The 24,175-nt window shown below is 37.2% G+C and overlaps 1 protein-coding gene across 1 annotated transcript; it reads right to left on the bottom strand.

Annotated features, from left to right (window-relative positions):
- Nucleotides 1–21,456: 21,456 nt before the first annotated feature.
- On the bottom strand, nt 21,457–22,748 carry LOC103000794 (histone deacetylase 2-like). Its single transcript, XM_057549830.1, is given in 2 exon segments — nt 21,457–22,480; nt 22,482–22,748. Coding segments are annotated over 2 exon segments (933 nt in total). The 5' UTR covers nt 22,719–22,748; the 3' UTR covers nt 21,457–21,784.
- Between the last annotated feature and the right edge of the window lie 1,427 nt (nt 22,749–24,175).

The raw sequence follows: 24,175 nt of genomic DNA, 5'->3' as shown, positions 1-24,175 counted from the left end.
CTTTGTGATAGCCCCTTTTGCTTGTGGGTTGCTACAGCAGGGGTGTAGGTCCTGACTAGACTTTGTCTCTGCTTCTCCTACCCATCTCTATTGTTTTTTCTTTATATCCTTAGTTGTAGAAGAGCTTTTCTGTTAGTCTTCAGGTTGTTCTAAGAGTTGTTCTTTATGTAGTAGTAGTTTTGGTGTGTCTGTGGGAAGAGGTGAGCTCAGGATCTTCTTACTTCACCATCTTGATCCTGCCTCTGAACTCATTTTTAATACATTTGGAAAAATGAAATTTTCAAGTGGTCTGACACATATGTATAAAAAATGATACTTTCATAGATGGAGAATGAAAATCACAACCTGTATTTGAGTGTAAGGATGAAATTCACGTACAAATGGAGTAATTTTCAGGAAGATTAGCCAAAGAAACTTTGTCTAATTTGTGCTTACTAGAAATGTATACTTATTAGGAAAAGGATGATATTAATCTCATTTGGATAGAATTTAGTGTAATGCTCAATATAATTACATGCCTAGAGTCACAGTGTGTTACTTAAATTTTAACCATTATAAAATTTTCATTTCTAGAATGACTATTTGATTAATTTTTATAGTTTTCAGCTCTTGACTGAAGTGTTCTCTACCTTGTTATGTAACCACATGACAGTACTCACCATATTTACGTCTGATAATTTCAATATCTGTCTCTACCATGGGTTTGTTTCTGTTGTCTTTTTTCTATTTTGGCCTTGATTAATTTGTTCTTTTTTATGATATGCCTGAAAAAATTTAATGGAATGTTCTCTTTCCATAGTGTATGAAAAATTTTAGGGATGATTTTAGTTTCTGAATATTTTTTTTTTTTTGAGAGAATTCACTTTTGCTTCCTTCAGGCAGAGAGAAGGGATAGATTATGTTCAATTCAATTCAATGCAGTTGTAGAATTGCAGTTCAGTCTTAGGGCTACTCACGTGTTTCAACTTTGAAGTAAATATGTGTGCATATGTGTATACATATACACACAAATACAAATGTAAGCATTTGGTATATAGGCTTGTTTGGCTATGTGTAATATCAACATTCATGGGTCCCAACTGGGGTGTTTCTTAGGACCCCTTCTCCTTGATGTCTCTCAACTCCAATTTGTTGCCCCATCCCCATGAGAAGCTCTGTTCAGTTTTTCAGCCCCTACCCTGTGCTTGCAAATTAGCAAATGATTTTAAAGGGAAAAGCAGTAGTGAATGTTGGGCTCTGTCCTTTGTACTTCCATTCTCTCTGGGGTCAGGGTCTCTCAAGTCCACAGTCTTGATAATTCTTCAATACCTTCAAAATGGTGTAATTTGGATTTTGGGTAGTTTTTCCAACACCAGTGCTAACCAGGAACATTGTTCTGCAACAAGTTTTTCTGCAGAAAGCTCAATGCATTAGAGAAAATGAAAAATGTAAAACATACTTAAGTATATTTTTTTATAAAATTAGCGATAATTTATTTGAGAACACTTGACTGTTAAACATACTGTGTAGTAAATAGCATATTAACCTGGGAGTGAATAAACTAATGTGCTTAACAGATACTTAACATATAATGGATAATTTCATTCAGTAATTGGTTTAATCTGGGGTTCCTAGTCTAGATTGTAGTTTATATTTTAGACTACAACATCATGCTTTTCACAAAGTTAAGTAGCTACATAACCTGTACCTCAAGCTCCATGCTATAGCTAGAACCAAGTGTCAACAGGATTGCTACTGTGACTCATGTCTGAACTTAATCTTTTTCATTTTTCATCATTGCTATCAATTTGTTTTTTTCTTGTAATAAAGTGGTAATAGGTAAAGTGCTTGAGGTTGAGTGATAGTGTGAATGATGACAAATATAAAAAAACCTGAAAATATATACATATTCCTTACTCTTGACTGTTAGTCTAAGTTCACATTTTTTATAAAAATGTCATTTGTTTCGGTTCCTGATGAGAACCTTGTGTTCAGTAAATTAGAGGAAATGCCATTTTATTACTTCATGTAACTCAGCAATATGAATTACTACAAATGCACATTAATATACCATTTTCCCAGAAGCATATTTCACATAGCTTTGCAAACAAATGTAAAGGCACATGAAAGGAATTAGATAATATTTTAGTGATTTAGTAGCACTTTTAACTTACAGCTTTGACATAACGTTTTAATGCAACAATGAAGTAATTGATTCAAGAAAAATAGACTACAAATTACACTTTGAAATATTTGGTTCCAAAATTTCAGATGTGAGTTATTATTACCGTAATCCGTGGGCATTCATTTAAGTATTGATGCTTTTTATAGACGTCAATTTAACATCAGTTTAACAAGAAAAACATTCTTGTTAAATGTTGTGTGCGTCAGTTTAACAAGAAAAACATTCCTCCTTATGACCATCTGCAAACCACAACCATCAATTAATGTTCAGGGGCCATTCACAGCAGGAAGGGCTGGAAGGATGGTTGATACTGAACCAGTAGCATGTATACATACTAGAAGAGTTTGACTTCTAATGGTGGAGCTTTTCTTATACCTGAAAAGTCAATAGTGGCACAACTTTCACTTGTGACATATATAACGACTAGTATCCTACATGAATAATTTGTTGAGGCTATTTGTCTTTGACATGAGGTCTTTTTTTGATAAATGAATTAATATCACCATTCTTTATTTCACCATAGTGATCATCATCCCCCTGAGCTCAAGAATTAAAGCATGCAATTCTGTGTAAATCTTTATATGCTATTTTTGCTTTTGCATTTATTCATATACTGAATAAATTCCAAAAAATTTAGCACATTCTTGTTAAAATGGATTTTTGGTTTTCATCTTTTAGTACTAAGTAGCTATCAATTATAATATATAGAATTTCTTATAGGCACATGAATGCATTTGGTGCATTTGAGCATTGATTACTTTAACCTTGCTTTGCAGTCTGTTCTTTTACACATGTTTATACTTACATACATAAAACAAAATGTATGGACTGTTGAATTAAGGTTTATAGAAATAACTGGTAGCCACCAAGAAGCTTTACATACAGAAATGAAAGATAAACAATTTAAACAAGATAATTATCATTATCGTTGTAATTATGTTAACTAAGATGTATTGCATACACCAAGATATATTTGAATACAATGCAGTCTCTGTTCAAAGTGCTTAGAGTTCCTGCTATCTTAGCTTCACACGATGAAGGTCATAAAGTAGGAATGATAGTGAATAGGGCATCTTCAAAGGTGAAACTGGACATGTTAAAGAGCAAGGCTTAAAAAAAATTTATACAGTCTTGGTCCAAGAATATTTTAGAATGTGTGGCTCCAAGTCATGGACCTTTACCATTTAAGCAATTACTATTCATAGTTTAGAAAAATGAGTTTATTTATAAGATTAATTATCTATTTGGATATGTAATTTGACCTTATATATGTCAAAATATATTTATTTTCCATAATACACATGGTTATTTGCACATGCCAGATCTGGGAGGTGACACCTGCTGGCATAGGAGCTTCCATTCATCTCTTCTACTTGGAGATGCTCTGAGTAAATTTTTCAGATACCTTATTACCTACGCTGAGCAAAGCAAACAATGAACAGAAACATATTGAGTATTAGGCATCATGAGACGTGCAGTAATCAATAAGATGCGATTTCTGTCTCCTGAGACATAACAACATAAAAGTAAATATTAACCATAGGTAAATAAAAATGGAATTTGCTAAATTGCAGGTAAAGAGAATAGAAAGGGTGGAGGTTTGAGGAGGGAAAGTTTTCCTCTAATAGAGCTTTTGCTCTTAGAACAGAGAAAAAAGTACTGAATTTCAAGGACATCCAAGGTTTAATCTCTATCCTCAAGGAGGTCCTTAAGAGAATGAACTTCTGTCTTCTTTCACATTTCAAAACTATCCAGTGATCTCTTATCTTTCACCCTAGACTGGACACACACCAGACTCACACTTTAATGTTGAATCCTCCCCACGCTGTCCAATGCATTATGTGCTCCTTTTTCTTCCCCTGTTTTGCAGAATTCACTTCAAGTTTACTTACAGGAAAATAGTTTATTTACAAAGTAAACCTTGTCTTTTCCAGACTGAAGTGATGTTGCAAAAATAAACCCTTCTTTGACTCTAAGTTTCCCAGCTTCCTCTGGCAGAAAGGAAGTGGGGGCAGGTAGGGAACTGCACCAGTGTATCCACAGTTAGGGAAAGATTTTGGCCCTGACACTGAAGTTGATTTATATGCTGATGTATGCTAATCAGTACAATAGAATTCTCTAATAACATAATTATTATGCTGACTCAGGCTAAAATGTTAGCCCATGTGGCATGTTTATCTTGTCCTCCAGCACCAGTGGTGTAAAGGGATTGATTTCAGTGTACTGCTAGTGAATATGATGAATTTTATAAAGCAGTTTATTTCTTTGGTTGAAACCCAAATATCTTAGTAAAAAAGGAAAATAATTAATTGCTAAAAGTGGGCTTGGGGTTGACTTCCATAGGGTTAACATAAATAACATGAGAACAGTAATTAAAATATGAGCAGATAAATGCCCTCAAGCACTGTTTTAATGATGGACACATTCCAAGAAAGCTCTTACCTCCTTAGGGCAAAGGCTGGAAGCCCCTTTTCTGACTCTCAGAAATAGAGAGGGGATGGCATCTCATTTTGCTTGTCAGATGCACATTTTAGGAGAAAAACATCTAGAAATACACAGAAGCCTGCTGCTTTTCAGGATGGAAAAATATTGCAGCTATAAGGATCAGCTTCTTAGTTTTTTTTAATTTTTGCATGTATGAACTTCTGAACATTTGGGACAAAAGCGGATTTTAGAAATTAAGATCCTTTCAATGAATTTTAGACAAAAGGAAACTTTTCCCCCCTATATCATGCCTTGGGTTGAAGCTGGAAAGAATTTAGAGCATCTCTTATTGTTTGCTTTTAATGGGCACTTACATAGGGTATTAAGTCATAATCATTTTGTGATAATTCATTTTGGAATATACTTCATTATAGACATCAAGTTATGAACAAGTTTATGTAATCTTTTTCTGCTCTACGGTGCTTAGCATGTCCTCTGAACTGGCTTAGTGCCTTGGGAGCTCCCTCCCCACATGGCTGCTGGTGAACCTACAAGCCCTGTGACCTTATCAGCTTTGTACACACTCACCTGGGAAGGTTTGGTTGCAGGGGATTCCTTGTAGGAACCTACCTTTCACCATCAGCATTTCCCTGAGTTGGGTAGTTTTTGCCATTTAATTAGTAGTTCTCAATGCTCATTGTGTTTTTTGAACCCCTAGAGATTCTGACTAAATTGGTCTTGAGTGAAACGAAGGTATTAGTGTTTTTGTTTTTAAAGCTCCTCAGGTGATTTAATGTACTTCTTGGGTGGAGAACACAGCCTTAGATCATTTAGGGAAACCCCAGAGCTATTCCCTCCTGGCAGGGGAGAGAGAGGAGTGTGGTCCCCTGTAACTTTTCCATGGACTTGGCCATTCCACGTATTACTTCTGTCCAGAGGTACTTGCGAAGTCCCACCTTTTGACTAAGTCTTGCTTAATTTTGGGTACTGAATCTTCCTTTGTGCTTTTTCTAGTTGTTCAGATTTCTTCTGGTTTCCCAGCTCGTGGCTGTTCAAGACTTAGACAGTAATTAACCTTGGCTTCACAACCTGCAACTCTAGGCCAGCTTCCTCTCTCAGCCAAGAGAGGAGGCTGGACTGTAATCCATACTGTTACTAGACATATGGGCTCATGAAACATTGTGTGCATTTTACCCCTCAAAGTGTGTACCCCCCAATTCAAAGTGTTTGAAACTTGCCTACCTACCATCCTCTTCAGTGATACAATGAAAATATATTAGCATTTCAGTATATAACTGCTATTAAAATTAGTAAATATTTGGCCCCCCAAAAATCACGTCACTTAAAGCTAGATAATATGGCTCATCTGTTTTTTCTTCCTTGTATTAGTAATTCTAAATAGGTTGGCTGTAAATACTTTTTATCTAAAATATATAATTTCTTTTCAAAAATATATAATTATAGTATGAAATTTCAGTCTTCATGGATTAACTCCTATTGATGAATATAGTGATAGATATTTGGAATATAACTTGGTAACAATTTATTTCATATGATACCAGAAAGGGTTGGAAACAAATGCAATCTGTTAACCAAAATACATGAACAGGTTGAAATTTTGTTTGGTAGTGAAGTCTTTATACTCTATGACTTGCATTTTGATTGTTTTATATGGTAAGTGGTTTTTTTCCACCCTATTGGAAGAGATTTGTGTACAAAAACTAATACATAGTCATTAAAAAAGCAATAAAAATGTATGCTGTGGCATTAACCTTCCTTTTGGATTTTTTTCAGTTATTCTTATCAAAACAACCACTAAAATATAAGTATTTTTTTTTTAAAAAAGTAGTGCATTGCTTACTTGGCAAACAATGTTAAAACACACACAAAAAATATATATAATGTATTCACAAAGTACCAGTAATCTGGACTTTCATACTACACAGTGTAAATCTCAATGATACTAAGATTGCTCAGGATATTTTAGTGGTTTTGTAGTTGGCTCAAGTTTATTATTTGGAATCAGCTAGAGTATCATACTGTTATCTCTATAAAGTAGCATCAACACATGTGAAAACCTTTAATGACTTAACAGCATTAGGCTGTTGAAGCTATAATGATACTTTCTGCCCATTACTTTCACTATTCAAGAGGAAGGTCCAATAATATTTTCAAATTGAGCTAGAGGGTAATCATAGAGGCAAAAATCCATGGCTCACTATCACAGGTTATGTAATTACATTGTTTGAATTCTTTGATTCTAAGTAAGGGAAACAAACTTGAGAACCTTCTTAAGTCATGAGGCAAATTAATAATGAGGGTGCTGGGGCATAGCCTGAAGTCCAGGGACAGAAATTCATCCAAGCCTCAGTTACCTAACAGAAACAGGAAAAACCGTTGGGACTTTCCATTCTTCATTTTTATTCCTCCCTGCATGTCTGTTTTACCGTATATTTTTGCAAACAAATTCTCTCTTCTACTACATCTAGTTGGTGGGATATGGTTACCCCCCAACCCCCTTTCCTTAGTGCATGTGGTAGGTTGAGCCATATTCAAAGTTTAAGTGGCTCTGGAAAAGATAATCTGACTATTTCAGCTTTGCTCAGGAACCCACTCATCACTAGTGATGGCCTGGTGTTAATATCACTGAGCACTGACTTCTGGGGGCTTGGACCTATCAGGAAGAAAGGGCATGAACTGGACACACAACCAAATAGTGTCAACTCTCATTTTGGGAATGCACAAAAAGGTCACATTTTGTGTGTGAGGCTTAGTGTTATTACTTGCAGCCAAATTTTCCTCGGTCTAGGGGTCAAGAACCTTGTCGTTCAGCCCACCTGTTATACCCAGGGACACCTTTCACCTTCTTTTCCTGTATTTACATATCTGACAACCAGCCTGCTACTTATATTTCGTCCCGTGAGACCCTGACTTGGTGTCTTCCTTAACCCAGGTCTGGGCCAGCATGTGATATACCTTGGTTAAAAAAAAAAAAAAAATGGGGGCTTCCTTGGTGGCGCAGTGGTTGAGAGTCTGCCTGCCAACGCAGGGGACACGGGTGCGAGCCCTGGTCTGGGAAGATCCCACATGCTGCAGAGCAACTAGGCCCGTGAGCCATAACTACTGAGCCTGCACGTCTGGAGCTTGTGCTCCGCAACAAGAGAGGCCGCGACAGTGAGAGGCCCGCGCACCGCGATGAAGAGTGGCCCCCGCTCGCCACAACTAGAGAAAGCCCTGGCACAGAAACGAAGACCCAACACAGCCAAAAATAAAATAAATAAGTAAATAAAAATAAATTTTAAAAAAATGATGGAAGAAGAAAACATAGGTTGTTCCTTTTCCCTCTGAGTTTCTCTCAACTCCAACGTGTGTTAACTCTAGCAGCAGACCCAGCATAATGATTGTCATCAGTAATTTTGAAAATACTTAATATTACTGAATGTTCGCTACATGTACAGGATTAGGTAAGTACTTAGATTGTCTCATTTAATACTGATGACAACCGTATAGACAGATGCACATCTCCATCTTACAGATTGGCAACTGGAGCTGAGAGAAATTCTAGAGGAAGTATAAGTATTAAGTGATAGTACTGGATTCCAACCCTAGACAATCTGCCTTCCAGCCTAGTTTCTTAAGTAGTTTTTTTACAGAAGAGTTGTGAAGTACTGCAAGGCTACAGGCCAGCATCCCTTGCATCAACCCTCCCACTCATTCCACTCTTAATAGACTGTCAGATACTTCATCCCATACGCATGTCTCAAGACTCTGTGTAGGCCTGCATAATGGTCCTGTAGGGTAGTCCACTTGGTCCCACAGTTAAACTGTTCCTTTCATGAAACACTGACTTTGCTAGGGAGGGTATAATGGTTAAATATTTATTCTCTGTTATGGGCTGAATGTTTGTGTACTCGCCTCCCCCCCACATTTATATGTTGAAATCCTAACACCCAATGTAATGGTATTAGGAGGTGGGGCCTTTGGGAGGTAATTAGGTCATGAAGGTGGAGCCCTCATGAATAGAATTAGTGCCCTTAAAAAAGAGACATGGAGCTTGCTCTCTCTACTCTCTACCATGTGTGGATACAGTGAGAAGATCGCCATCTGTAAGCATCTCAGAAATATTTCTCTAGTCTGTAGAGAAGCTACTTAAACCTCTTTGTAATCCCATATTTTGCCCAGTTTATGTTTGTACGTGAAATATTAAAATTATAAATCTTGAAAATCAGAAAGGGAGATCCTGGTTGTTTGCAGTCTTGGTGAAACACAGTATCAATATGGTATATTTCAATTTCTTTTCAAAACTATTAGAATGTATTTCCACTGGTGAGGCAATTGGGTGCATATTTTTAAAAAAATCAGTAAGCTCATGGTTCATTGCTTACACATTCCCCTACAATGTTAGACAAACACAAATTGTTCAGGCACTTTCAAAAAACTTATTGTTCTGCTATGTCCACTAATTTCTGATTTCTCTCTGGGGAACTTCATGGTAAGTATAGCTCTGTTTTGTGGCGGCTAGGGCAGCTAAGACTTTATATTTCAACTCTTGCAAAAGACAGAAGAAGCATTACTTTTCACAAGCAAGTTGAAAAGTTCAAAGGCCCGGCTTCATTGCCAAATTGTGATTTGACTGTTTTCTTAAAATGAGTTTATGCTCTGATTCAGTGAAAGGAGGATACATAATGGTTACCTCTAGTAACTACTTTGCCTATGTGTTGTAATGATGGTTCTCTGCACCATTAATCTGCTCCTGGGATCCGTTTGGATGTCAGTGGTCCTGTTGTGCACACCCCAGTTTTACATCTTAAAGTAGCTTAGAATAAGTATAGGAATATTAGTTTCCTACTGCTGCCATAGCAAATTAACACAACGTTAATGGCTTAAAATAACACAAATTTATTATCCTACTATTCTGAAGGTAAGAAGTCCAACATGAGTGTCACTGGTCTAAAATCAAGTTGTCAGTAGGGCTGTACTCTTATTAGGGAAAAATTTATTTCATTGCCTTTTCCAACCTCTAGAGGCTGCCTGCATTCCCTGGCTCATGACCCCATTCATTCGTCTTAAAAGGCAGCAAGGTTCATGTTCCTGACCATTCTTCTGTTCTTAAAACTCTGACTGCTGCTGGGAACAACTTTCCACTTGTGAGAATTCATATACTTAGATTGGACCCACCTGGGTAATCCAGGATACTCTCCCCATCTCAGAGTCCTTAACCTTAATCACATCTGCCAAGTCCCTTCTGCCATGTCAGGTAATATATCACAGGTCTGGGGATTAGGATGTGGACAGCTTTTGGGGGAGGGTGGACATTCTTTTTACCACAGAGTAGTTTAAGACAGCAATACACAGAACTATTAAGTAAAATGTGCAAATTAGTATGGGTAGGACTTTCATCCCCCATGTAAATGATCTCTTTCAGTTATCACCATGTGAAGTGTTTTTTTTTTTCCATTTTACTTTATTATTTCCACTTTATGTGAAAATTGAGACTCATAACATTGTCATGTCACGCTTCTAGTTACAGGAGGAGCCAAAGGCTTAATTGGCCCTCTGATTTGAGACTTCCTCCTCTTATGGCTATTCCAGATTGTTCACAAGGTAGCAGACAGAAAAGGGATGTCCTAGAAAATTACAGGCTCATTCTTGGTTCAGAAAACCCTCAGGGAATGTGGCCTATCTGTACAAGTACTTCAGGTTCCTTTTAGGAAGACTGATAACAAATGTTCCCTCTGACTTTTAAAACTTTGAGTAAAATATGCAGACAGGCCAGGGCAGAGTTTGTATTATATTTGAATAAAAGTTTAGGACACAGATAATTGAATCTGAAAATCTTAATGATCTACAGATTTATTATAGGACTGCCCACCCATTCAAGAAAAAAATAGTGAATAGGTTACATAAATTTTTGTAAAGTCCATTGCTTCTCAGACTTTGAAAAATGCACCAAAATCATCTGGAGGGTTTGTTATAATGCAGATTGCCAAGCTCCACCCTCAGAGTTACTGATTTAGTAGGTCTGGGGTTAATTTGCATTTCTGAAATATTCTCAGGTGACCTTGAAGCTGCTGGTCTGGGACCACACTTTGAGTACCTACAGTGAAGACCTTTAATTTATAGGCAAAATCCATGTTTCAGGAATGAAAACAAGATGCTCCTGATTGGCTCCTTTGCAATCTGCTAGTCTCCTTTGCTTCTTGAGTTATGAACACTCTTCTTTTATGCTGGATGTAAGGCCAAACCTGAAGTGGGAATGGAAAGGAACATTCGTTCCTGCCAGTTTCTGAAAGGTGAAGGGAATGGGGCTTGGATACAAACTGCAGACCTTTTTGAATAACTTTAGCTCCCTTTCTTAAAGTAAACTGCTTAACATCTGTTCCTCAAATAATTTTCCCATCAGTGATTCAAGGGTGCAGCAACATTTGAAAACCAGTGGACTAAGGAATTTTTTTTGTGGTACATGAGTTTCTGTCTTTACTGTCATCTTCATCTTCAAATCCTGGGTTTGATCCTTTTCTTTACTTTTCTGGGGTTATATCATGAACTATGATCATTACCTTCCTAAGCTGAGTCTCCAGACTACTCAAGTACTATGTCTGCTAGTCTCTGGTGTTGGCCTTTTGCTTCCTAAATGGATTGTGATTCAGAGGGGGTTGGGCTCAGGCACTGTCAGCTACCCTGGGCTACTTCCTTCCTGGCTCTTTGGACCACAGTCTCAGTCAAGCTATTGTCAAAGTGTATACTGTTCTCTCTCCAAAATACTTTTACTTGTGCTTTTCAGAATAGGATCTGGAAAATAATGCCTCCATGTCATCTAGGCAAGATCTACTTGAGTGATTTAGTGGAAATTTGGTTATTTTAGCCAAATTGGCTGGTACTGAGAGTTGCTACTAATACTGTATGTTCACAGAACTACTGACAGCATTTGTCATAGGGTGTGCTTATATCAAATAGTTAGTGATTGAAAAGGAATGTAATTAATCATGTAATTTGAGTGGTTCTGGCTTCCACTAAAAGATGTCATGAAACAAGGCATTATGATGGACAATTCACAAAGCTGTGTAGATCAGACTAAACCACATGCACAGTGTACTCAACTCTGGAGCCATGTTCTTTTTTTTTTTTATGTGGTTAGCAAGGCTTTACTTTTTTTTTTTTTTAATTATTATTTATTTTTTTGGCTGTGTTGGGTCTTCGTTTCTATGTGAGGGCTTCCTCTAGTTGCGGCAAGCGGGGGCCACTCTTCATCGCGGTGCGGGAACCGCTCTTCATCGCGGTGCGCGGGCCTCTCACTATCGCAGCCTCTCTTGTTGCGGAGCACAGGCTCCAGACGCGCGGGCTCAGTAGTTGTGGCTCACGGGCCTAGTTGCTCCGCGGCATGTGGGATCTTCCCAGACCAGGGCTCGAACCCGTGTCCCCTGCATTGGCAGGCAGATTCTCAACCACTGCGCCACCAGGGAAGCCCTGGAGCCATGTTCTTAGAGACCTTCTTGAATTCCTAGTGTTATCAACAAAATAATCACATGGTCGGTCCACACCTACATTTCTGACCATCAGGCTAGCTAATCAGAACACTTGGCACCCTGCGTTTACTTTATGAAAGTTTCAAAGGTTCTTTCCTAAAGGTATTTTGTCTAATAAATGAAAACTCAAATGTTGGAAACCTAGTGGCCATTTTGAAAATTTAGCACTAGCTGTTTTCACTACAAAAATGGCAAAAATGCAGTTCCAGTGGAGAAACTTACATACATTATTCATTATTTTTATTATAAAACTGACCTGGATATGAAATAGGTTGTTACTTTATCTGATGTGATCTTTAACAAGAACAGAGTAGGAGACAGTTTGAGCATAACTCTAGAGCACTGTATGATTGAATGAGTAAAATGTCATAAAATTTTCAGTACTAGGTAGAATTCACACTGCCCATTAAATTGAAAAATGAGAGAAGCAAGACTTCTGCTGCCACACACTTTGGTAAAGAGTCTAGTTTTCTTGATACAAAAATAAAATACCCATTCTATTCTCTTTTGAGCAATATCTTTGAAATATTACTAACCTCAATGGCAGACGTTGCTTAATCTGCAAATTTATCAGCTAGCAAACCATTATTATTGCTAATAACCTTCATTCACATTACTCAGAGCTGCTGCTTCTTCCATTCTTTAACAAATGGAGTACAGCATGGTAGGCATACTGAAGCCTATTAAATTTTCACACACCATTAGTCCCCACCTCCCTTAAAGTTTAGCTTGTATTTTATTTCTTTTGTGTCATTTTATCCATGGAGGCATTTTCTTTCTACTAAGGACAAATATCGAGTGAAAATTTGATGCAGTTTAATGTAATTCTCTTCTGTAATTTAGTTAAAAAATAGTTGAAGCATGAACTGAAAGTGGATATGTGAAAATGTGGTGACTCAGTCTGTTAACAATATTTTAAAAGTAAAAATAATTTGTTTTGGCTGTGTGAATGCTGCCAAACTCACTATATAGTATATAACTTAAAAATAGCAACCCCCAAAATCCTTTAGTTTGACTGGCGTGATTCATCATGACTGCATCACAACAAACTCTTTTCAACAAGATTATTTTTCAAGGTTGAGTTTAGAAAACATTGACTTTTTAATCCTCTTCCCTTCATTTATTTAACTTTTGGTATGCAGTGTTTTGGTACTTTCCACCAAAATTTCCGCCAAATTAGATAAAAGTGTTTTCAGGGAATGGCATACAAATAAAACAGAACTACTTTTCAGCTTCTAATAATTTGCTGTTCCTTTCATAAATTTCCAGAGGGAAGGCAACCTTTCAATTAATGGTGGGTATTTGGCCTTTGGCCAAATATAGTAAAGACAGACTTGCTAATCACATTCATGATGATTTTCCAGCAATTCTTGCCAATTAAGGTATTCATATGCTAGTGAAAACTAGGTGTGTCTCAAGCCACAGATAGGCCTTTTTGGATCAAGGCTTGTTCCAGAAGGAGGATATATGTTGTGAAGGTCAGGAGAACCAGTTTTGTTTCCCAGCAGGTCAGGAAAATAAAGTCTACAAGTTTTCACAATAGCTGAACTAGGATAAATGTGACTGATGGGATTATGTCCTTGAATAATCAAATTTTTAATGATTAAAGAATATTATAAGCATTTATAATATTATAAATTATAAGCCTTTATAAAGCCAGGTCTAGCATGTAAAGAGCTTAGAAGTCTGAACTCCCGTCCTTGCAACAAGGAAAAAGCTGAACAAACTGAAAATTACCAACTCTATAGATTCATCAAAGAATGGAAGCCACAGGGCAAACTGCTGCCCCCAAACTGTGAACACAGACAAACACAGAGAATCACAGTTTATGGGGAGCAGAAGCCATTACTATACCTTGGTAGGAACACTTAAAGGGTAATTAATTGTTGGAGACTAGCTTGAGAGAGAGAAACTTTTGTGAGCCCAACCTTAGGAAGGCCTCCACGCTTTCCTGAGTTTTACCTCCAGGAGCCCCACCAGGAGAAAATTTGGTGGAAAATTCCATTCATGCTTTTAGCAGGGGGAAGGGAAAAGTAACCATTTTGAAATAAGCTGAGGCCTGTCCTCATTGGAAACTGTTTTACCAGAGTCTGATTGACTTGGGTTTTACCAGAACCTAACTTCCCTGGAGGAAGAGAAATACCTAAATCTGGCTCCCTGTAGCCTTCCTGCCTTACCTAAGGGGAGAGGAAAGGAAAAAAGCTGAGGGCTTCCCTGGTGGCGCAGTGGTTGAGAATCTGCCTGCTAATGCAGGGGACACGGGTTCGAGCCCTGGTCTGGGAGGATCCCACATGCCGTGGAGCAACTGGGTCCGTGAGCCACAACTACTGAGCCTGCGCATCTGGAGCCTGTGCTCCGCAACAAGAGAGGCTGCGACAGTGAGAGGCCTGCGCACCGCGATGAAGAGTGGCCCCCACTCTCTGCATCTAGAGAAAGCCCTCACACAGAAACGAAGACCCAACACAGCCAAAAACAAACAAATAAATAAATAAATAAATAAAATTTAAAAGAAAAAAGCTGAGAAGCACTTGTGAAGGTCAGAGTCCAGGGACACAGTCTCAATAAAAGACTGAAGCTTAATCATAGGAATGTAGGATGCCTACCCCCACCTGCCCTGCCACACACCTACCACCACATCAATAGGCCTTCTGTAAAATAATGAGTTACAGTTGAAACAACTGTAAGCCTCAGGCCCTATTTAAGAAGGAATCTCTAGGGAAAACAAGGGAGACAAAAACAAGGACCCTAGAGGAAATTTTTGCCTCTGAAATCACACCTGCAGTGAAAGAGTAAACAAAACCTAACTCTTAGCCTTATGAACATAAAACCTCACACTAAAGGATTGTTTACCCCAGTTCCTTTTACCTAATATATCATATCTGGCTTTCAACAGAAAATTGCAAGGTATGCTAAAAACCAAAAAATAGGCTGAAGAGACAAAGCAAGGGTCAGAACCAGACCCTTATGGCAGAGATTTTGGAATGACCAGATAGGGAATTTAACTGTGATTAATATGCTAAGGGCCCAAATGGAAAAAGTGGACAATATACAGGAACAGATAATAGAGATTAAAACTCAGATTCAAAAGGAAGTGCTAGAAATCAAAAACACTTTAGTAAAGAAAAACTATCTTTAATGGGCTGATCAGCAGACTGGAGAGGATCAGTGAGCTTAAAGATATGTCAGTAGAAAGTTGAACTGAAAGGCAAAGAGAAAAAAAGAAACGGAACAGAGAAGGAATAAATGTCTCTTAAGCTACAGAAATAGTGGTGTCCATTGTGTGTGTAATGGGGTTGTGTGTGTGCGTGTGCATGCTTGTGTGAGTTAATTTTTTTAAAAAAACTATGATATCCATACAGTTTTGGAGATTCATTTATCCAACATTGTGCTTTGTGAGAAATTTTATGTGCCACTATAGAATACATTATTTTATTAAAGTCTGCCATTTCCTACCTCCAGCCTTTATGCCTCCTCAGTCTCTCAAATGTATTTGTTTATATATTTTTCTTTAATATATAGAATACATTATCATCTAGTATGAGAATGTGTCTATATGAGTTTGCTAGAGGGAAATTGTGAATCTCAACAAAAATATTAAATACTAATGTGCAACTTCTGAGACACTCTGCTTTCCATATGTAGGTTTTGTCAACAATGAGTTTAGCAAGCCTTTTCCAGAAAGGAATGAAAATGACACAATTTCAAGCAAAGTGCTGAAGCTTTACATTAGTGATGAAAGAAAAATAAATTTAAATGTTGAAAGCTGTAGAATATTTAATTGCAATATTTACAAGAGACTTTTGAAGTTTCTCATTTTTTATAATTGTGTTCATGGACGGTTGTGTAATTTTTTGAGGGGGAGAATAGGGGTATATTGAAACATTTAAATTTTACCAGGGTTGTGGTCCAATTGAAGTAAATCTTTCAAAAATGTTAACAGAAAAAAATTTGTTCAGAAATATGAACTAGCTTTCCCTGATATCTAATGGATAGTTTGTTCATTGATTACTTGTTAAAGTTGAAAATATTTTTAAAAGAGTTTTTTTCCTGCTCCCCTGTTTCTATAAAGTATGTCTCATCTGGTGAAAATAATAGTCACCCCCTCCTGACTTTCTCTTTTTGTCTCATGATTTGATCAACAAAACAACTAAAAAGGGACCATGGAGAAAGTTTAGAGGTCACTTTTTAAGGAAAGAAGAAAAACAAATGAAGAAAAGAGAAAATGGATATGTTAGGGTGAAGGAAGTAAAAAAAAGTTTCCAGGATGAATGTCTTAGGGGGAAAAAAGACAGCAAAAATAAGTAAATAAGGAAAATAATTAAAGGAATAAACCTAGGTTTTCATGCTTTTTTGTCTCTGCCCTAATTATATGGTATCATCATTTGATTCTTAACTGACCAGGAAAAGTTTAGCTATGGGAAAAAATAAGGGCGGGATCATGTTATGAGACTGTTTCTCAGTTCCTTTTTTGCTTTTATTGTTATTACTTCTCTTATCTTGTTCCACTTATAAACCTTGCCCTTTGCAAGTCAGAAGGAGTACAGACATAGCTCAGAAGTTAATATGTATGACAGCCCTGAAATTAATCACATCTTCTGAGATAGTAAAAATTCATTTTGGAATAGTGGACTGCAGTGTGCAATTGATCATAGCGTACTGCTTCCTTGTTTCTTACAGTATCTGGATTTTAAGGTGTTCTTTTTTGTCAATTACTGTGTTTATCTTCAAACTGTATTTCTGTGACAACAAATTACAGATATAAAATTCAGTTTGATTTTTTTAAACTGGTAAGCCTTAAAAATAAAACCTTTCGACTTTTCATCTTCCCATCTATTTTATTCAGTAAAAATAGCATTCATACACCATCATAGCCCTAGGCAAGCTATTTATGAATTCTAACTGCTTGATCTCATGATTAACATAGTCATAGAAACCTTAACAGTGAGCTTTTGCTTATGATTTCTCTTTGATGAGATGTTCAAATACAGCTCCAAATTGAATTTATTTACACACACACGTGTGTATGTATATTCTATGTAAATATTTTATATATTATACATATGGCATGAAGAGTGACTCTATAGGTTATAACTGAATTGTTTTGTCAAATTTTAAAAATGTATATCTTCTCCAATATGCACTTGCATCTCTGCTAACTTGAGTGGAGTTTTATAAAATTGGTTGCTCACATTTAAAAAATTTGCTAGTCTCTTGTCTGTTTCTTACTGTGTTCGTTCTATGTTTTTTTAATTAATTGGATGTAAAAAGTACACGCTGTGCTAAAATAAGTCACCTAAGGTCTTTGCCTTGGAGCAACTGTCTCTGGGACTAACCTCTCATGTAATATTAATAGCACATAAGAACAACCTGAAAGAAGTGTTAAGCTGCTATAGCCTCCTGAAAACCTAGAGAATGTTATAGTTGTCAGCTTTCATCTTGTGTTTTTCTTAATATATACATTTATATTTCTTTTCTTTGCTCTTAATCCTGAAGAATCTTTCCTACCTAAGGTTTTGTAGTAATAGTATTACTCTCTCAATGTAGATCATCATTCTGTTTGCAAAATTGTTATTGTGATATTCTGAAGGCCATAGCTAGGGAAGAAATCTTTCTGATGATATTCTGAAGGCCATAGCTAGGGAAGAAATCTTTCTGGTGATTCCTATTTTACATTTTAGGAATCTGATATTGATGAGAGCCATATTTCAAGAGAAATAATGTGCTTTGTAATCCATGTGGTGGTCTTTCCTTGCCCATCTACATACCTCTGTTGCCTCAAGCCATTTTTTAGAAAAAGGATGAAAGTGGGGAGGCCTGACCTACCTTACTTGGCCTTGTGGATAAATCGCAGTCATAGCTAGTACATCACATTTAGGATGCTGCCGAAGTCTGCTATTGCCTGTGGCATGGGGATGGGGCTATACCTTCTGTATGCTAGATTCTATTACAATCTCCTGTTCCCAAAGTGAATATGTAAAATATTAAGGGAAACTTAATGAATTTACTGTAGGCTTCAGGTAGTTGACCCAAAGTTACCTGTTGCTTTGTTCAATAGGTGGAAGATGAGGTGGCTTAGCTACCCGACTGCTTGTCACATCAGGATCAATGACTTGGACTAGGTCTTGAACTGTGGAATGGGTAGATGTCACACCTGAACATTTTAAACTTCAGTGTCTTCATTTTCTGCCCCTGTCCTTCAGTCCTCCCACTCTAGCCTCTTTTCTTTTGTCTGGAGGCTCCCCTCCCAACCACACACATACACAAATACAGAGAATTTCCTAACCCCTCTCTTTCCTATTATCCCTTGTGTTTTTCAAATTTTGTAGCCTAAAGCATCTGCTGAAGGCTTTTCTCCCCTTTCTTGATGGTTTTCTGCTGGCCCTGCAGAGATGGATGCTTTGTGCTAGGGTTTCTGTGTCTTTTGGCTGTTAGAGGAGAATAATGAAGACTTTGTTTCCCATTTTGACAGAAGAAATAGATGATGTTGTGGGGTAGGGGTTTTTATTCCAGGCTGTAGCTTATTTTCACCCAAAGTATTCGAAATCAAACACACCTCCCACTGTGATGACTCATTTATTTCTAAAGGTCCCCATCTGGTCTCTGTGAGAAATTCATATTCTTCCTATTAACATAACTTTGACCTTATTTGTAATAAACAAATAACTAATGACTCTGATCTTACTAGAACGCAAGAGCATCCGCCTTTCTGCCTTGGGCTATGTGAAAAATTGTATTACATTAACAGGCAATGAAAGGTGGTTATGTCTATTTGCCTCTCTTCAGTTTCTAGATTTCTTCATGAATAATAGGGATGGGAAAGAAATTCAGTCCACCAAATCAGTTCTTAAAAAATAATTTGTCAAGTGTTGTGCTGAAATTAGTAAACCAGGAAACATAGCCTCTAAGAGAGACTCATTTTCTTCATTCCCGCTCTAATCAGTGTAGATTTTATGTCCTCTGTCCTCATGGCTGCTCTCCTCAAAGAATGAATATTTTCACAAATGTGATTATTTTTTGTAAATAGCCACAAAGTAGTATAGTTTCCTCTTATGAAAATGAACTTCACATATTCAACTGTTATTAAACAAGACCTTCAGACTCTTAGACTATTTTGTAATATTTTGATAAATAATATGTATCAGAGCTTTAATTTTTCTGAATTCTCTTTTACCTATACTGTGGTATCTGCTTCTTTCTCTGGTTAGCTGAAACTTGCTATTTTAGTCCTAATCCTTAACTAATCTGTTACTGGCTGTTGTAACAGATAGAACCTATTCATCACCCCTGGTACCTACCATTCTTATATCTCCTTTTCATTTCATCTTTATGTTTCTAGATGGCTTTTTTCTTTTCTTCTTTGCCTATTGCCTTGACCCTATCATTACCAAATATCTTCCCCTTTCCTGCTATTCTTCTAAAATTATTTGCTATAACTATATTTTCATCATTTTGTTGCTGGACTTTACCTCCTTTCCAAGGGTCTTAGAATGGGAAGGAGAATGATCTAGTGATATGTGGAGTAACAAGAATTGCATCTTATCCCTCCACTGTTCCAAATGAAATACCATTATCCATTCATGAGTTCATTCATTACCTACGATGTCATGTGCCAGACAGACACGGTGCTAGGGGCCCTAGGGACACAAAGACAAACATGCTGTTGTTCCTGAAGTCAAGAACCTTTCACAGTAAGCTCCAGAGAAATGTCTGATTCAGGTATACCTTGGTTTATGATGGCAGATAATTCATAGCCTCGAGACTATTATGATGGCAAATTATTGTAGATCTCCACATCCGTATTTGAACCCTATGTACTAACCAGTCCTTTTGCATTGCTGGAGAGTGAAGGTAGTCTGAACTATTATTTCTAAATAATTGAAAAATTTCTGGGTTCTTGATCTGTTTTTTTGTGTATGTGGGGGATTATCTTAAATATATTTCACTTTTCTCTTCCTATGATTGATTTGATTTAGGTTATTGGAAATGGTGGGGAGTGTTATTATCATGATACAGCAGTTAGAAGGTAACAATACAAAATGGTGACCAAAGTTAAGATTCACTTTTATATGAAATAATAGAGTGAAAAATATGTTCACATTTTTCAAATTGTGTTTATTTGGGAAATGCAATTAATAATATTTTTACATTACCAGGAAAAAAAACTTAGTTGACATTAATTGCTTAGTACATGACAGTTGTTCTGCCTTACATGTGTTACCTGATTTAACATTCTAGCTGAGCTATTGTTTTGATGTCAAATACCTAGCCAGCTTATTCTGCTATATTCCATATGATGTTAGTAACTTAAGTGTTGGAAATAGATAACACCAATTAAAATTTGTAGTTTTTATCTAAGTATTTTTGTGCTATGTCCTGATTACTAATACTGATGTCTATTTAAAAATGAAAGTAAAAATATTTGTAAAGTAATATTTGGCATGACTTAATTTCCTGGGAAAATTTCAGATGTTATCTAATATTGTATCCAACTCAGTTTTCCTTTTTTTGGCTGCGTTGGGCCTTCGTTGCTGTGTGCAGGCTTTCTCTAGTTGCGGCAAGCGGGGGCTACTCTTTCTTGCAGTGCGCGGGCTTCTCATTGCAGTGGCTTCTCTCGTTGCAGAGCACGGGCTCTAGGTGCTTGGGCTTCAGTAGTTGCAGCATGTGGGCTCAGTAGTTGTGGCTCATGGGCTCTAGAGTGCAGGCTCAGTAGTTGTGACACACAGACTCTGTTACTCCGTGGCATGTGGGATCTTCCCGGACCAGGGATCAAACATGTGTCCCCTGCATTGGCAGGCAGATTCTTTTTTTTTAAAATCTAAACAGCAGGTTTTATTTTAGCCTTAATATAAACACAGGAAAGTTCTAGTAAAACACAACCATACAATTTCTTGTCTACTTGGTATATAGTGGGGATTGGCAAAAGAGTCACATATAGCTCAGTATGGAAGCTATAGTTTCCTTTTCTGATTATGGATTTCTTCTTTCAACTCAGAGTCTCCATTTCCAGTTTTTGAGAATCTTTGGTTCAGCTCAAAGATAATTCCTATATCTCAATTGCATAGCTTGTATCATTAATTTCAGAGATAAATTATGATAATGAGATATCAATCTTCAACAACATTGACTGGCTAAGCTATAGAGAACAAGACTGTAGAACTCCTACTACATGAAGAAATAATAATTACTGTAAATACAGTAATTTCCTGAAGAAATAGTTTATGGATGTCTTTGAAGTTGCAAATCAGTATCTTCCACCTCTAGTGTATTCTATTTCTACAGAAACAGTCATGTCATTAGCCTATGAAAAAAGACTCCATGATGTAATAAACAGACAAAAGACAATCCAAGTACAATTTTTTAATAAAGATAATTACAAAAGATGGAAAAATCAGCTCAGAAAGGCCAACTACTTCTTTAATAGAGCAGTTTTTTGACATAATAACACATCAGTTTTAAATACTATCACATAAAGCATGGTGGAGAAAAGAAATTTTGCTTCATAATTAGAAAACTCACAATAAAACTTGCCAAGAAAAACAAACCCAAAAAAGCCATTTTGAAAATAAATACAGTCCATGCCAAAGTAGTATAAAATGAAGCCAGAAGTCTTTGAAAAGAAAACATTTTTCTTCCCAATATTTTCTCACTGAAAGTGATGAGACTCTCAAATTCAAGGGTTGCTGAGCTGCTCTGATTTGGCTCCTTTGGTACCTGTTTTTTCACCACTATTATCCTTGGATTTATCTTCTTCTTTAACACCTGTTTTTTTGTCCTCCATTTCCTTCTTGTCTTCTTCAATTCTAGCTTTCTTTGCTCCTTTCTTATGATCAGCCACATTTCTACGACCTCCCTCTCCTTCGTCCTCAGAATCTGAGAATTCTTCATCACAAGCTATCCGTTTGTCTGATGCTCGAATAGAAATTCTCTTGTCTGGATCTTCTCCATCTTCATCTCCGCTGTCTTCGTGAACTGCATCTTCTGGAATAGCTTGCATTTGGACGCCAGTTGCATGTGGCAACATGCGTAAATTTTCAAATAAATGCTGTTTTATCTTTTCCATATATTCTGGAGTGTTCTGGTTTGTCATGTTTGAAGGACTAATATGCAGTTTGAAGTCTGGTCCAAAATACTCAAAGTAATCGTTATATGGCAATTCATTGGGAATCTCACAATCAAGGGCAACAGCAGTCTCATATGTCCAACATCGAGCAACATGGCAGATTGTGTATCCACCTCCCCCAAGCATCAGTAATGGTAAATTGAAAGTTTTTACAACTTCTACACATTTAGCATGACCTTTGACTGTCAAATTGAAGCAACCAAGTCTATCACCGGATAGTGAGTCTGCACCACACTGTAGCACCACTTGAACGTAGAAATTTGATGTACTCATCGCTGTGGTATTTTGTCATTTCTTCAGCATTGGCTTTATGGGGCCTATATATTTCCATTTTTCTATACAAGCCATAATTTAGCAGCAAGTTATGGGTCATGCGGATCCTATGAGGTTTCATGGGATGACCCTGTCCGTAATAATAATTTCCAATATCACCATCGTAGTAGTAGCAGACTTTCTTCTTGCCGCCTCCCTGACTGTACGCCATGGGCTCCCCGACCACCGCCACCTCCGGCTCCTCCTCTGGCTGCTGCTGCTGCTGCTTCTGCTGCCGCAGCTCGGCGGGGAGAGAAGAGGGCTGGGGCGAAGGTGGGGGGTGTGTGGCAGTGCCGCGGGGAAAGGCAGGCTGGAGGGCCGGAGGGAAGAGAGGAGGGGAGTGCCGGGAGGGCTCGGTACCGCCCGGCTGAGTGGCCGAGAGCACGGACCAGGGGGTGGCAGTGGCGCCAACTTGCGACCTGGCAGGCAGATTCTTAACCACTGTGCCACCAGGAAAGTCCAGTTTTCCTTAATGAATTAACCGTGTTCTATTTTTAGTGTGATACATCTGTTGTCTTATTTCTTTCCTCCTATCATAAGACTTTTTGACCATTCATTCACTTAGTTGATATTTCTTGAATACTTGCGTTGTTCTAAGTAATGGCTTGTAACATAGCCCTAAACAGTATATATCCCTGCCCTGCCTTCCACAAAACCAGGGAGTTAGAGATTTTTTTTGGTTACTTGCTAGTAACAACATCCTTATCCTCATAATCTTTCTCTGTAGCTAGATAAAATTACTGTAAAAATTTCTATTAAAAATGCCTCTTATGGAGGGAATGTAACTCACTGTAATAAAGGGCATATATGATAAGCCCATATCTAATATCATACTCATTGGCAAAAGCTGAAAGCTTTTTCTCTAAGATCAAGAACAAGATAAAGATGGCCACTCTCACCACTTTTATTTAACAACGTGGAATTGGAAGTCCTAGTCAGAGCAATTAGGCAGGAAAAGGAAATAAAAGGTATCAAGTTGGAAAGAAAGAAGTAAAACTCACTATTTGCAGATGACATGATAGTACATATAGAAAACCCAAGACTCCACCAAAAACAGAACTGAAAAATGAATTCAGTGAAGTTGCAGGATACAAAATCAGTACACTGAAATCTGTTGCATTTCTATACACCAATAATGAACTACCAGAAAGAGAAATTAAGAAGACAGTTGCATTTACAATTGCATCAGAAATCATAAAATACCTAGGAATAAGCTTATCAGAGGAAATGAAAGTCCTGTACACTGAAAGCTATAAGACATTGATGAAAGCAATTGAAGACACAAATAGATGGAAAGGTATTTCATGCTCTTGGATTCAAAGAATTAATATTGTTAAAATGTCCATACTACCCAAGGAAATCTATAGATTTAGTGCAATTCCTATGAAAAATTCAATGGCATTTCTCACGGAAATAGAACAAACAATCCTAAAATTTGTATGAATCCACAAAAGATCCTGAATAGTCCATGCAATCTTGAGAAAGAACAAAGCTGGAGGCACAACACGCCTTCATTTCAAACTATATTACAAAGCTTTAGTAATCGAACAATATGGTATTGGCATGAAAACAGACACACAGATCAATAGAACAGAAAAGAGAGCCCAGAAATAATCTCACACATATATA

The sequence above is a fragment of the Balaenoptera acutorostrata genome, chromosome 7 (assembly GCF_949987535.1).
Source record: "Balaenoptera acutorostrata chromosome 7, mBalAcu1.1, whole genome shotgun sequence".
Lineage (NCBI taxonomy): Eukaryota > Metazoa > Chordata > Mammalia > Artiodactyla > Balaenopteridae > Balaenoptera > Balaenoptera acutorostrata.
Note: the sequence above shows the minus strand (reverse complement) of the source record. Positions and strands in the feature narration are given on the sequence as shown.